A 16,108-nucleotide genomic window follows, 5' to 3' on the forward strand; every position below is an offset into this window, starting at 1 on the left:
CACTAAATTTTTCTTGTTTATTGGTGTGTGACAGCATTGTAAAAAATGCAATTTTTTCATATTAAAATTTTTGTCTTGGTGAATGTTCAGTGGTTAAAGAATTGGTACTCTGTGGTAAAGATTGGCTTTCACTTAAGACTGATGGTTTGGGGGACCCACCCAGTGGAGATAATGAAAATGGTATTAAAAATACTTTACATGGTACTGTGCACCCTTTTAATGTCAATGAAGTTACTGTCTGTACAAGTCTGATGAGGATGTTGATTATATTGTGTCAGCTATTAGAGACGGTGCTACACTGTAGCAACCTTTCATTTGGTAAATGTTAATAGTTCTTTCAAACTGTTCTTTCAGATTGTTCAGACACCAATTATTAAACCTATTGTCACTTAGAACCATGAAAAGGTTCATACCCTTCCTTGTTAAAGAAAATATTAGTGGGCAATGCTTAGGTAGCATATTGGATAGAGCATCAGTCTTGGAATCAGGAGGAGCGGAGTTCAAATCCAGCCTTAGACACTAACTATGTGACTTCTGGGCAAGTCACTTAACCCTGATTACTTCCAGAAAAATAAAATAAAAGACTCACCAGAAAGTGTTACTGGGAATGAGATAAGAGACCCATGACAATACTTAATGATGTAGGAGCCACTTCATCTTCAGTAGCTTAATCTTGAAAGAAAGATATCATCATAGAAGGATTTTTTTTCTTTCTGTTCAACATTTTAGCAGTGACTTAAATGAGGATTTAGAATGAGTTCTTATCAAAGATACAGTTGATATATCTTGGAGCAAATTTTTTCACATGGGTTAAAACTAACAATGGGCAACTAGATGGTGCAATGGATAGAACAATGGGTTTGAAATCCAGAAGACTCATCTTCCTGAATTCAAATCTGGCTTCAGACATTTACTAGCTGTTGATCTTAGGCAAGTCACTTAACCCAGTTGGCCTCAGTTCCACATCAGTAAAATGAGCTGAAGAAAAGCCCCAAATGCAGTCATGAAGATAGAGAACTGGTCCCCCAAATGGGAAAACTCATCTTCCTGAGTTCAAATCTGACCTTGGGCACTTACTAGTTATGAGACTTTGGATAACTCACTTAATCCTGCTTGCCTCAATTCCCTCATTTGTAAAATGACTGGAGAAGGAAATGGCAAACCATATCTTTTCCAAGAAAACCCCAGATGGGGTCACAAAAAGTCAGACATGACTGAAATGGCTGAACAACAACAACAAAAAAAAATAGATTGAATTTCCTTGTGGAGCCATGAACTCCCAATCATTGGAAAAATTCAAACTGAGGTTGGATCCCATCTGTCAGGAATATAGTAGTGGAGAGTCCTGATTATGTGGGAATTAAACTCATGTTAAGAATTCTGTGACTCTGTGATTCCGAATCTGGGAGGGAAAGTAACGGTCAAGAAGGACTAAGTTTGAACAGGAAGACTTCCTGGAAAAGGTCATTCTTAGAAGTGGGGAAGGATGGAAAAATAGGCAGGAAAAGGTTGTTTCCAGGAATCAGAATAGAGCTCATTTTTGTTTGTTTCTTTTTTCAGCACTCTTACTTCTTGAAGCTGAAAGTCATGTATACAGTGGGCTACAGCACCTCCTTGGTGATGCTTTTGATTGCTCTGGGCATTCTCATCACCTTCCGGTGAGGAGATACTGAAAGTCTTTAATTTCTGGCAACCTTCAGATAGCACTGGCCTTGGACCGATTAAAAAAGCTCCAACATCTTCTTGGTGCTTTTCCCCTTTCATATCACAGCTACATCCCAATATCTCTCCCATTGTTATTACATAGAACTCTTCCTTGTCACAAAAAAAACAAAACCTGTTAATATAGTGGAACCGAATTATGGGTTTAGGGCTGGAGGACATGGGCTCAAGTCCTGACTCTGACTTTAAGAAAGTCCTCTACCCTTTCCTAGAATTGGTTTCCCCGTTTGTAAAATGAAGGGGTTGGGCTAAATGATTTCTAAGGTCTTTTGCTGTTGTAAACTATGGAAACCAATCAAAACATTGATTTCATTGACAGAAGTAATTCCCTCACCTCTCTTTTGAGAGGAGGGAAAAATGTTATTGTGTATCTTCTGTAATCATTATTAATTATTCCCTTTAATGTGAGTTCATTTATATATTACTATAATGTTTTCATTTATGTTACTTTTATTTCTCTTTACATTGTTTTTCTTATTCTGCTTACCTCACTCTATTTCTTCTCTTCGTGTTTTTTAATTCATTGTTGTTTCTAATATTCATTCTTTATATTCATTGTTTCTTATGGCCTAGTAGTTCTTCATTATATTCACTTTAATTCGTTCAGACATTCCTCAGCTGAGAGGTAACTTGCCTTTATTTCCAAGTTTTTTGCTATCACAAAAAGTGCAGCTATAAATATTTTGTTATATATCAGAGCTTTCTATATTGAACATTGGTGACACATGCTTCCCTCGGCAGGACTGGAAGTCAAAGTAAAGTATATAAGTATATAAGTCAAGTAAAGGATATAATAACTTTTCTCATGTAATTCTAAATTGCTTTCTGGCATGGATGGCCTCATTCTTAGCTCCACCAACAATGCATTCATGTGTCTTTCTTGTGAAGCTGATTTAAGAATTTGGGGGAGAGAAACACACAGACAGACAGACAGAGACAGAGACACAGAAACAGAGAGAGAAAAACACAAGAGAGACAGAGACAGAGACACACACAGAAACAAACAGACACAGAAAGTCAAGAGACAGAGATAGAGAGACGTAATCAGAGACAGACAAAGAGACAGAGACACACAGAAAGATTAGTTGGGCTATATAGTGATTTCTTCATTGCCCATATGGAGCTTTGTGGAATATTTTTGAAAAATGTTTAATTACAAATTGTCTTCTCTCTCTCATTGAAACCACTTCCAGCCACCAACTCACTTGAATGTTGAAGGAAGCTAACTGAAATCAGAAAAGAAAATCTATTTTACCTTCAACAAGTTATTTAATAGCCTCTGTCTAAATCTAAATAAAATGTTCCTCCTGTTTTGTAATAGTCATGCTATAGATGCCCTCTTCCCCTCCTCATTTTATAATGGTAATCAACAAATGGAAGAATCAGAATCAATTTGCTTTGATTATGAGAGATTTCTGGACCTAAAAAGACCTTTTTAAAAAAAAAAAACCATTCAGAAAAAGACTGTCCCCTTTGATCAGTCCAGGAAATGGTTCCTTTATTAAGTTACCTTAAAATCCTATTTTCTAAAATCTGTGTAAGAACAATGATTCTGGGGATCGATAGAAGAATCTGGGATTTCTGAAGGGCCTGAGAGTCATATATATTCACATACTTCATAATATAAATCTCCAGGGATAATACCTATCTTCTTGAGGTTTCTTTTCCTTCTAATTTCTATCCTTTCTCTAAATACAGATTCAAATTCAGGTTTGGTGTCAGAATCTTGGTCTTGGGAAACAAAATACTTGGGTTGTAGCCACAGTTCCAATACTGACTTACTATATGACCTTGAGAGGTTATTTGCTCTTTATAAAATGAGATTATATAAAGTACTTTGCAAACTTTTAAATGGTACTTAAATGTAATTAATGATTACAATCATTTTTTTCTCAGACTTAAAAAGATAAATCTAAAGGTTCTAACCCCAACACTGATTTCCAAAATTTATTATTAATACATTTTTTTGAAAAAAGATGATGGAAAATATTGATTTGCCTCATTTTTTTTGGTTTGTTTTTGAGAAAGTGTTCAAAATGTACTTTTGCTCTCACTCCTCACTCTTTTGGTTCCCTTCAACATTGAAATAACATTATACTGGGAACTAGGTGATCTTAGTTCTTCCACTAAATAGTTCCTTGACCTTAGTTAAGTCATTCCCCCTCTTTGGACTTCATTTCCTCCTCTATAAAACAAGGTTTCTTTTTATCTCTAAGATATGATTTCCTCTATTACAGGAAACTCCACTGTACCCGGAACTACATCCATATGCACCTGTTTGTATCCTTCATCCTGAGGGCTCTGTCCATCTTCATCAAAGATGCAGTGCTGTTCTCCAATGATGTTGGCCACTGTGATGACCATCTGGTAAACCAATGGAGATTTGGATTGTATCTGAAAGAAGGGCTGAGTTGTTTTCACAATGCTGGTGCCTGAAAGGGGCAGAAACTTATATCAATGATATCAAACTCAAATAGAAGAAGGGCTACTAAATTGTATATAAGGATACTGAACGATTGACTTAGAAATTACATATTAATATAATCTGTTATGTTGTATTTTTATTTATTTTGTTAAATATTTTCTGATTTGGGCTATACTCAGAAGTGTTGGGTATGCCCAAAATATAGAATAGAAGCAAAAAGATAATTTCATCATGTACTATTGCCTCTTCCTCAGTTCATCTCTTATCTTCCTGGCCCCTGCTTTTTTTTTTTTTTTTATTTTACTGTATCAAAATGGTATATATTGTCTTTTCAATGTTGGAGGGAAAAAAGAGTGAGTAAATAATGGATAAAAATATTGTTTTTCTCAGACTTACAAGAACAAATCTAGAGTTTCTAGCCCCAACACTGACATTTCAAGGTTTATTATCAACATAATTTTCAGAGAAAACTTGAAAGAAAATACTGATTTGCCTCAAGATTTTTAAATTGTTTGTTTTTGAGAAAGTTTTCAAAATGTACTCTTGATCATACCCTCACTCTTTTTTCCCTCCAACATTGATCGTATGCCCATATAATTTATTGTATAAAGCAACAGAATCTGAACTCATCTCTTAGTTTTCTTGTTAGTTCTTTTCATGTGTGCTTGTTCTGAGACCTCTCTGGTACTAGAAGTTCTTTGAAGGCAAGGATTGGCCTTTCAGGGGACACCTCTCAGGTCAGGAATATGTGTCCCTTTCAACTAGAGTTCCCTGAGCAAAAGTCACTTAGAGTGATAGAGGAAAAAACACTGAACTGATCTGTCCTTACTTGTGAGAATTTGGCCTAATCACTTTTCCTTTTCAGGAAGACCTTGCATTTTCCTGCATCTGCAGTGACCAAATTGGAATTGAATCCCTAAACCAAATCAACATTTCCTTTAATCTTTCTCAGATTTCCCTTCAACTTCTCTCATAATATGGTTCTTTTGTTCTTCTTACTCTCCCTCTGTAGCTAATGGGCTTCTGTATACAATTCTTGGTCTGACAATGGGGTTATTGGAGTCTGAATTTTTGTTTCCAAGGGACACTCCAAAGGTCTTTTCTACTCTGATCCTTCCACCAAGGAGAATTTGACAGAAAAGTAGATAAGGTCCAGAAGAGACCTAGCCTCTAGAGTTGTGTCCTAGACCTCCACCCAATCTCTGTACTAGCATCTCTTCCATGATTACTTTCACTTGGTTATGATTCAACTTGTCTTTCTGTCTCCTCAGGTTGGTTGTAAAACCCTCATGGTCTTCTTTCAATACTGCATCTTAACCAACTACAGCTGGCTGCTGATAGAAGGTCTCTATCTGCATACCCTTTTGGTCGTTTCTTTCTTCTCAGAAAAGAAGGTTCTCCAGTACTTTATCATCTTTGGATGGGGTATGTTTCCCTACAAAAATAAAATGTCATCTGGATGGTTTAATGAAAATAGCACTGGACTAAAAGTCAGGAAATCCGGGCTCTAATCTCAGCTTTGCGACTAAGTACTTATGTGACCTTAGGAAGTCAAATAATATCTTTGATCCTCAGTTTCCCCTTCTGTAAAAAGATTTATCAAACATCTATCAATACAATCAATAAGATTTTATTAAGTTCTTACTATGGGCAGACACTCAGTATCCTCCTAGGACTGACCCAGATTCAGAAAGAACTCTTGGCTATCGGCAAGCTATAAATGGGAGGATAGATCCCTCAAATCCTCCTCAGTCAAGCTATTAGGACAGATCAATAATTTATAAAATAATTTGTTTTGAGGTCACCAGAAGATGAAAAGGAGTTGATTATGGAGACACAAACAAAATCATAGATGCACATGGGGGAACTGATTGATCAGTTTACTTCAAGTACATTGAAAAAAAGAATCTTTTTTTTTTTTTTTGAAACTTCCAGGTTCCCCAGCAATTTTTGCTGCATCATGGGCAATCACTCGACATTTTCTGGAAAACAATGGGTAAGCTATCAGCCATGTTTGAGAAAAGTGGTAAAAGGGTCATGCTTTGTACCACTCAGTGCTTTGGCATTCAGAAAGGAGACTTTATGGATGCTTCAAAGGAGAGCCATATTTCTCAAATTGGGGTGGAGGGAGAAGGAAGGAGGATGTCAGGAGTTAGGAGGACTCCATTGTGTCCTTGGAAACCTAAGTTGTGAAACTCAAAATATTTTTTTGGAAGTGCTAACAGCTATGAATAAATTTGACCACTTTCCTTCATTTTCTGGACTTTTTTCATTATCTCACTTTTTAGCTGATCTTTAAAATATGCTTCAATAATAGAGAGAAACCAGGGTTCCAGAACTTCAAATAGTCATTCAATGCTTTTCTTTTATTATTCCCACTTTATTTTTCAATGAACAAATGTTTACTTTCTCTCCCTTCCACGCCCTGGAAAAAGGAAAAAGAAAAACCTCTTGTAACTAATATTTTTTGCTTGACTATGGTTTATTAAAAGCTAAAGGCTAGTTTTTTTCCATCTCCTACTGAGTCCTCCCTCGACATCCCTCCCTCCCCATCTAGGCTTTTAACATTCTTGTGATGCTATGAGGGAGATCACAGTTGGCACAGTTATTTTGTTAGTGGCAGTGACTGAATGACCAACCTTGGACTCTTTTGGGGATGTTGGATGAGTGGCAGGGAAGGGGGAGCAATCTGAGAGGGTGGCAAGAGAAGGTGAGAGAGGAGTAAAGAGGATTGTGTGATTAGAAAGTTTGAGAACATCTGTTGTGGAGAAATCTTGACTGTCTCCATCACTGAAATCCAATAAATTGTTTTTCTGGGACCCATCAAAGGCTGTAACTGAGCCAGGTTCTTGGGGCCCCATGGAATCTACCCTGGTTCAGAGAACAGGAGAGAATTAGAGCCAAGAAGTTCTTGCACTTACTGAGGTCAGATGGGTCAAGGTCAATGCCCCTGATATAGTTTTTGTTTATTTGTTTTTCCATTTATTTAGTTTTAAATTTATGGAATAAAGCGTTTTTATAACATAGTATAATATTTTTTTAAAAATAAAAGATGATTGTGTATCTTATTGCATCCTCAATCACCCTGAATTAGGTGTACTTATTATTCCCATTTTACAAATAAGTAAAGAGAAGCTGAGAAAAATTAAATGATTGTTTGTGTCAAAGATGAGACTGGAATCCAGACCTTCCTGATTCCAAGTCCAGCATTTCATCTCCTCAACCATACTTCCTGCTTTTCAACCTCAATATCTAGTTTCTTCAGCTGGAAAGCTCCCAGTGCCCACAAGAACAAGCTGAATAGCTCAATGTTGGGGTACTGCCAGACTGATTCCACAGCTTCCAGTTCAGACAGCTTCACAAAGTTTCAGGGCCACAGAAATGTTCCATATTTAGTATGGAGGAACATTTTGGGGAAAATAGCATTGTGTAAAGTAAAAACTGATGAACTTGTAGCTAGCTAATACAGTGGCTAGAATGTTGGACCTGGAGTCAGGGACATTTGAGTTCAAATCCAGCCTCATAAATTTAACATATGGGCAACCCGGAACAAATCACTTAACCTGTCTGCCTCAGTTTCCTCAACTGTAAAATGGGCACCTACCTCTAGGTTGTTGTGAAGATCAAATGAGATAAAATTTGTAAAGTGCTTAGCACAGTGCCTGGACATTAGGTGCTTAATAGATCCTTCTTTCCTTCCTGTCTCTTCCTTCCCTCCTTCCTTGTTTCCTCCCTCTCTCCCTCCCTTCTTTTCTATCTTCTTTCCTTCTTCTGGCTCTGGCCAATAATTAATCAATTTCCCCAAATTTTAGTTCCCTCAGCTATACAATAAAGAGGTTGGATTATATGCCTTCTAATCCATATACAAATGCCTTCCAATTCTAGATCTATAATTTTGTGAAGGTTATTCTTTCCTTATCTGTTTTACCCAGAAATGAACACAGTAACAACAACCTTTATCAACCTCAACTGTGCTTCCTTTAGGTGCTGGGACATTAATGCCAACCCATTCATCTGGTGGATCATTCGAGGACCTGTGATTATCTCCATTCTGGTGAGTTGTCCTCCCTGGAGTCAGATTCTGGAATGAGGTGGCCCAAGATGCTGGGGTAAATCCCTCAGGCTATCTAGGTTGACTGAAATGGTCGAAGTGTTTAGAGGACTGTTAGGTAAGATTATAAGAATAATCTTATGTAGAATGGTCCTAGTCTAGTCAATAGTTATTGTGATTGTAATTGTGAAATTATTGAAGGTTTGAATTAGGAAGCCAGGTGGAAGTTTAGCAAGATTAGCCTTCATAATAGTGTTACATTTTGTGCTTGACACCATATCTTAAGAAGGTCATTGATGACCTGGAGTCTATCCAGAGACAGGACACTGAGAATAGTCAAGAGTCCAAAAACTATGTCATAAGAAATCAGGGGATATTTAGCTTCAAATAAAGAAGAATTGGAGCTATGATACTCATCATTAGCTCTTTGAAGGGTTTTCATATGGAAGAAGGAATAGATATAATCTCTGTAGTTGCTGAAGGCAGAATACATTTGATTAAATAGTCTTTGTGAATATTTAGAAAGAGAATTAACTATGGCTTTTGATATATTACTTTTGATATTGAAAGGAGTATTGATGATTGAGTTTGCATTTGTTTCTTGAAGAGAAATGACTTCCTCAGTAAGGAAGAAACTAATTCAGGAGGAAACAATTCCGACTGGAAAGGGAGGAATGAAACTCATGAAGGGGGCCCCTCTATCATCCAAAGGGACCAGTAAAAAAACTTTGGCTAGGCTGAGTCATAGGAGAAATAAGATAAAAGAGGTCAGTGAATGTCTTTGGGAAACTAAGACTAGTTCCATCTGGTTTTCTCATGGAAGATCTTGGTTATCTTTTAAAAGATATCTTATAATTTTGTAACTTTACCTTTTCTTTTCCTCTATAATTACCAGCAAGAAATCCTCTTAGGAAGCCTAAAAGATGATTGTGTGTTTATTCCAGACTTGGCTAAGTATTTGTTAAGCTTTTTGCAAACCCTGAAGTATTCTTTATATGCTCTCTATCCTTAAGATGGTAGGGCAGAATAGGTATAGTGGAACAGGGGAAAAACAGCTGTACTTGGCGTCAAAGGCCTGCCTGTCTTACTGAATTCTGCTTCTTTGCTTGAAAACTCTTTGGCTTTTAAAGGCTTGTGATATGAAAAAAGCATTGGAACTAACATTGAAATCCTCATCCTAATACTAGCTATGGGTTAATACTAGCTGTGGGTTAACCAATTAGTTGTGTGAACTTATATGAGTCAGTTTTTTCATCTATAAAATGAGGATAATATTTGTAATAGTTGTATGAACCTATATGAGCTTCAGTTTTCTCACTTATAAAATGAGGATAATAATATTTAGTATAATAATAATAGTTGCTATTCATATATCACTTTAAGCCCACTTTACATACATTATCTGATATGGTCTTCTCTCAACAATGCTGTAAGGTGAATGCTATTAGTTTTTCTATTTTACAGATGAGCAAACTGAGGTACTAAAAGATTAGAAGATGCTTGTTTATGATCATATGAGTAATAATTGACTGAGGGAGAAGTTGAACTCAAATATTCCTAACTTTAAACCCTGGTGCTCTATATTCTGAGTCTCTTGTATTTATTTCTCAATGTTTTTATAATACCCCGTCTTGTAGCCTATTAACATATTATGTTACAATTATTGTTGTTTAGCCATTTCAGTAGTGTCAACTCTTCACGACTCAATTTGGAGTTTTCTTGGCAAAGATACTAGAGTGGTTTGCCATTTCCATCTCCTGATCACTTTATAGATGAAGAAACTGAGGCAAACAAGGTTAAGTAATTTACTCAGGGTCACATTACTAGGCAGTATCTGAAGTCACATTTGAATTCAGATCTTTCTGACTCCATTTCTGGTGCTCTACCCACTGTACTATGTAGTTCCCTGTACTATATTATCTCCATATTTAGAGGCAACTAAGTGGAATAGTGTATAGGGTACTGGGCTTGGAGTCTGAAAGACCTGAATTCAAATCTCAGATACCTCCTAGATATGTGGCCCTTGGCAAAACACTTACCCACTATTTGATTTAGCTTCCTCATCTGTAAAATGGGATAATAATAATAACTACCTCCCAAAGTTGTGAGGAACAACTGAGATAAAAATTGTAACAGTACTTAACAGAAGGCCTGGCACATAGTAGGTACCTAATAAATGCTTGTTTTTTTTCCCCTCCAATAGAAATGCTAGTAATTATTGCTTTACATGGTGTCTCAAAAGTTTTAGTTTGGTTCTAAGCTTTAATAACTTACTATGGATAAGTTTAAATAGTTTAAGGATTAAGTGTTTTAAGGGATTTTCAAATAGCTTAAGCTTTGACAATTTAAAGCTGCTCTAAGTCTTTTGGGACACTTGTTGGTATTTTGTTTTTCATTCTTGCTGATAATTTGTAGTAAGATATGGAATCATAAGGCTTACATGAGATAAATAAGCAGAACCTTGAGATAGACAGACCTAGGTCCCAACCAGTTCTGTTGCCTTCTGTCTTCCATATTGCAAGGAAGGACTTTCAGGCATATCCTTCATATCACTATTACTACCCTTTCTTTCCCCTGAATTCCTTTTACTCAGGAGAAAGAAAATGCAATCTTCAACTTAATATCAAAAATTTAGCTCTGGTATTAAAGTTTAAAAATGAACCTTAGTATTCATCTTATCCAACCCACTCATTTTACAAGTAAGGAAATTAAGATCCATCAAGTACGTTGTCCAAAGTCATATAATTAGTATATGACAAAGTCAGGATTTGAATACAAGTCTCCTTGATACCAAATCCAGCAATTTTTCTACTGTTCCATCCATCCTTAATCCGCCATGCTATCTCAAGAATAAACACACAATTTTCTTTTAGGTTTTCTTATTAATAATTGTAGAGGAAAAGACAAAGGAAAGTTTTACAAACTATAAAAACTTAGGCAGGATAATATAGTGGGATAGAATACTAGGCTTATAGATAAGAAATCCTGAATTTAAATCCTGCTTCAACCACTCTTGTGCAAGGTACTTATGGAAAACCAAACCAAAACAAACCAAAAAAAACCTTTGTGTCTCAATTTCCACGTCTATAAAATGAAGGAGTTGGACTTGACAGCCTCTAAGTTTTCTTCCAGATATTCTATGATCTAAATTCTAAATTAATGATCTTTTAACTTTCCTATGGTTATTTAGCTAGTACATAAATATCAGAATGAGAAATTTCCTTTCAGGTCTTCATGAAACTCAATCTATTATATTATACTGCCCTTGTAGGAATAAGAAAGGTAGACTAGCCATATAAAAAGTGGTAGAAGACCAACATCTGAGTGTCCACACTGACCTTTGTCACTATTACAGGTTAACTTCATCCTTTTTGTGAATATTCTAAGGATTTTAATGAAAAAGCTCAAAACCCCAGAAATGAGAGGAAATGACATGAACCATTACAAGTAAGTGAAGTCCTTATCAGATTTAATGCTAATGGATGTGCATCCATTCTGTTCTCAATTCTGTGCTCCATGCTATGTGGGGATAGAGGGAAATAAAGGTCATGATTCCAGCCCTCAAAAAACTTATAGTCTTTAAAAGAAAAGCTTACAGACAATTATATCATTGCCACCATCATTAATCTCTTACTCACAAACATATATACACACACATATACAATCTCTTCTTTCTTCCTTCCCTTCCCATCTCTTTCCCTCCCTTCTTTCTTCCTCTCCTATGTCTTCCCTTCCTTCCCTCTTTCTGACATACACACTCAAGGAAGACCTTTTGGAGGAGATGGGATTGATCTGGGCCTTAAAAGGGTTACATCTTGTTTTTAAGTCCTTCAATATCTATCCACAGGCGATTGACCAAGTCCACCCTTCTGCTGATCCCCCTCTTTGGGATACACTACATCATCTTTGCTCTTTCCCCTGAAGATACCATGGAGATAAAACTGTTTTTTGAGTTGGCACTTGGCTCATTTCAGGTAATTTTCCGAGAATGTGAATTTTAAGTTGTAAGAGAAAGACTTATTTCCCCTTAGAACAGGGGTCTTAACTGTGTGTGTGTGTGTGTGTGTGTGTGTGTGTGTGTGTGTTGAGGGATCCTTTATTCTAGTGGACCCTTTCTTAAATGCACAAAGTAAAATCTATATAATTATAATGGAAAGCAATTTGAAAATAGTTATCAAAATACATTCTTTTTTTAAAAAAAACAAGTTCATAGATCCCCCTAGCTTAAGAGGGAAAATAACAGCACAATGACAGGCAAGAGTCTTTGTAAGAATTTCCAGGATGTGGCTTGATTTGATGGCTAGCTCACTGAGTAGGGCACTGAACTCTCAACAATAAGACCTAGGACTGAATCTTGAATGCACTCACTGTATGGCCTTAGACATCTACCTTGGTAGGGTAAAGATCCTCCTCCTACTTTAGGGAGATGTTGTAATAGAGAGATAATGTATGTAAAATTCTTTCTATAGATGGGGCACAGTTATTTTTTATGTACTTCAGAATATCTTATAATTGGGACTACAGAGTAGGGATGAAAGGATATTCTTCATGTCTGCTGTAACAAAACTAATGCATGGGAGTAGAAGTAAAATAATAGATATTTGTGCTAATATACTTGGCAGATAACCTAAAATTCTGGACAGCATTATTAAGGTCAGAATCATAATGTTGAAATCCAGCTTTTAACGTTTCCTAGTTCCTGGTAGAAAGTAATCATGATACAGTGGAAAGACTGATAGATTTGTAGTTAAAGTACATGAATTCAAATTGTGACTTTGCCAAATCTCAATTTCCTCATCTATGAAATGAGGTATGGATTAGAAAACCTTTATGATTTATTCCAGCTCTGAATCTAGAATTCTATGATCCTAAGTATCCTTGAAAGCATATATTGAAAAAACCAGAGTACTGATTAGCATTCTTGGCATTTAGGACAAGAAGAATAAAATGCAACCTTAAATCAACTTTAATAACAAATTAAATATTGATGATGAAGAAGAGACCTTGGGACACACATCCCCTATAGGAATGGCATGTAGAGGAAACAAAGGACAAAATGAGATCAGTGCTGAGAAGATATTTACCAAAGAGCGGGTTAGGACTAGAGAGAAAGAACCACTAATTTTTTTTCCTTTTTTAAAAAATTTGCAATTGATAAATGATGGACAGAAGCAGCTACACCCAAAGAAAAAACACTGGGAAACAAATATGAACTATTTGCATTTTTGTTTTTCTTCCCAGGTTATTTTTTACCTTCTGAATCCAATTCTCCCTGTGCAACAAGAGAACTGTTCGGTTCTGCAAACATATATTGTATCTAGGATATACTGCAACATATCTAACATATATAGGACTGCTTGCCATTTAAGGGAAGGGGTGGAGGGAGGGAGTGGAAAAATCGGAACAGAAGCGAGTGCAAGGGATAATGTTGTAAAAAAATTACCCTGGCATGGATTCTGTCAATATAAAGTTATTATTAAATAAAATAAAATAAAATATTAAAAAAAGAATTGACTTAAAAAATTTGTTTTCCAATTACACATAAAAACAAATTTTTTATGATTTATTATGATCAGACCTAGATTTTTTTATTTTAATATTTTATTTTCCCAAATAACATTTCAAAACTATTTTAACATGAATTTTTTTTAAATTCTGAGTTCCAAATATTATCCTTCCTTCTTCACCCCCTCCTGAAACATTAAGCAATTCGATATAATTTATACATGTATAATCATGCAAAACATTTCCAGAGTTGTCATCTTATAAAAGAAGACACAAATCAAGAAAAAATATATAATGAAAATGAAAAATAGCATACTTCAATCTATATTCAGATTTTATCAATTCTTTCTCTGGAGGTGAATAACATTTTTTTTTATCAAAAGGACTACTATTTTAAACTTAACAATATTTTAACCAGATGCTAAACTCAATAGTTTCCGATTGCTGGAATATAAGCACTATCAGTGACCCCCAAATTTTAGTGGCCCAAAGACCAACCCTACTCTTGTTAAGATTCCATACCTGTTTTCTCATACCTTTGTTTGCAAAGACAAATAAAAGAGTTTAGGTGACTGTGCTTCTACTGTGCCCCATTGTAGGACTTATGGAATTTGCTGAGAACTTTGTATCATGAAAAGAAACAAATTATATTGCCTAATATTCTTTAATATTTAATATTCCAATGCTATATCTATTGTCTCATTGGATCCTTGTAATATCCCAGGAAGAAGGAGGTAGGGCAGATGACATTAACTTCACTGGTAGCTGAGAAAAAAGAGGACAGAAGAAAGGTGGAATGATATGCCTGAAGTCATACTGCTAGAGCTAGTCAGTGGCAAGAGGCAGGAAGATAACTCAAGCCTCTAGACAGCTCAGGGTTCTTTCTACCCACATTTCCTTATGTACTGAGACTTCCTGTTTTCCTGAAGCAGTGGTTTGTGGTCAGTCCATCTGAATGTCCAAATTGAATACACTCAGCTAATTTTCATGCATGTAACTTATCAAAGGCAAAACAAAAAGTACTTTCTGAATTTTTCATAAGACTTTTTTTTTATATATACTGGCAACTCACATGAAAAGAAATAAACTTTCAAATTTGTTTATTTAAGATCAATTCTTTCTGAGAATAATGACTATAAAATTAGGAAAAAGCTAAGTAAGGGAGCTGCTTTTTCACTAGCCCTGACCTCCCATTCCTTCCTGGCCCAAGAATAAGGGATTGAAGTAGTAGGCAGGTGTAGCTTTATATGTGTTTGAACTAGGAAGTTGCCTTTATTAAGGGTGATTTAAAAATCATTAGCTAGAATTTTTGCTCTAAATATCTTCTCCATTGTTGACCTGTTGCTAATGTTCAAATTTCAGCTGAGCCATTTCTTTGGTTTTAGCTTCATCTCTTATTAAAATACAAATTCTAGTGGAATTGGCTAATTTAACAAAATAGTGTTAATACCGTAGTGTGAATTAATTTACAAAATCTTTTCTTCCTCTGTGACAGATAAGAGTTGATTTTGTGGAAAGAAGAAATAGGGAGTGGGGAGGTGTGGAATGGAGGGAAGACAGAATGAAGAGACATAAAGAATAGTATTCTGCCTAACAATAATAAACATTCATTAAGTGCCTACTGTTGCAAAGAACAGTGAAGAATACAGAGGAAGATATAAAGTTTCAAAATGTAGGATCTCTACTATCATAGAGCTTACAGTCTAATGAGAGGATTACAACAATTCTGATCATTGTAAAACACACAGTCTATGATAAACTCATTAAACAGATATAAAATAACATGTTATGCAAATCTCAGAGGAAAGGTTGTTAAATGGGAGAGTGGGGAAATTTTCTGAGAGTAGGTGACATTTGAGTTGGATTGAGTAGAAATTCAACAAGAGAAAAGAGGGCATTCTAGCATAGAGAACAACATGAGCAAAGGTATGGAGGTGGGAGAATATTGGTATTTTCAGGTACTGGGAAGAGTTCAAGTTTGACTAGAGTATATATAGTTGGAATGGAATTATATGAGCTAAAATTGGAAAGATAATCTGGTGACAGTTTGTGGGGAGCCTTTGAATACTAGGCAAAGAGATTTGAGGTAATAAGGATCTGCTGCTTTTTTTAGTAAGGGAACTAAATAAGGGAAATGGCTTTTGTTACTTGTTTGGATAAGTCAATATACTCATAAACAAACAGTGTGGGTGACCTTCCAAAAAGCCCATTGGCCAAATGATAAGTGTGTTTAACTTCTGTGCCTAAATTTATTCCTTTTGTTATATCTCTTTCTGAATTCAATATTGTAGTCTTCATAAAATTTGACATTTTTCAAATGATTGTTGCTAACGTTTGGGTTTTGACAGATTTTGATGACTCATACTGGCTGAAGCTGTTGAGAGTTGTAAATTGGCTGTCTTGAA

General features: G+C 35.7%; 1 protein-coding gene across 2 annotated transcripts in view; it reads left to right on the forward strand.

Annotated features, from left to right (window-relative positions):
- Window positions 1-16,108, forward strand: part of SCTR (secretin receptor) — an 87,797-nt gene that overhangs the window by 58,063 nt on the left and 13,626 nt on the right. Inside the window, exons 5-12 of one of the 2 annotated variants that reach the window (XM_051985743.1) lie at window positions 1,561-1,658; window positions 3,960-4,089; window positions 5,419-5,572; window positions 6,083-6,143; window positions 8,132-8,201; window positions 11,554-11,645; window positions 12,046-12,172; window positions 13,440-13,684. In XM_051985743.1, the coding sequence (XP_051841703.1) occupies window positions 1,561-1,658; window positions 3,960-4,089; window positions 5,419-5,572; window positions 6,083-6,143; window positions 8,132-8,201; window positions 11,554-11,645; window positions 12,046-12,172; window positions 13,440-13,682 (975 nt within the window). In that variant the 3' untranslated portion in view covers window positions 13,683-13,684. Of the gene's footprint in view, window positions 1-1,560; window positions 1,659-3,959; window positions 4,090-5,418; window positions 5,573-6,082; window positions 6,144-8,131; window positions 8,202-11,553; window positions 11,646-12,045; window positions 12,173-13,439; window positions 13,685-16,108 lie in introns of those variants that run through there. The other variant, XM_051985744.1, reaches the window with a different exon arrangement.

Source organism: Antechinus flavipes, chromosome 3 (genome assembly GCF_016432865.1).
Source record: "Antechinus flavipes isolate AdamAnt ecotype Samford, QLD, Australia chromosome 3, AdamAnt_v2, whole genome shotgun sequence".
Lineage (NCBI taxonomy): Eukaryota > Metazoa > Chordata > Mammalia > Dasyuromorphia > Dasyuridae > Antechinus > Antechinus flavipes.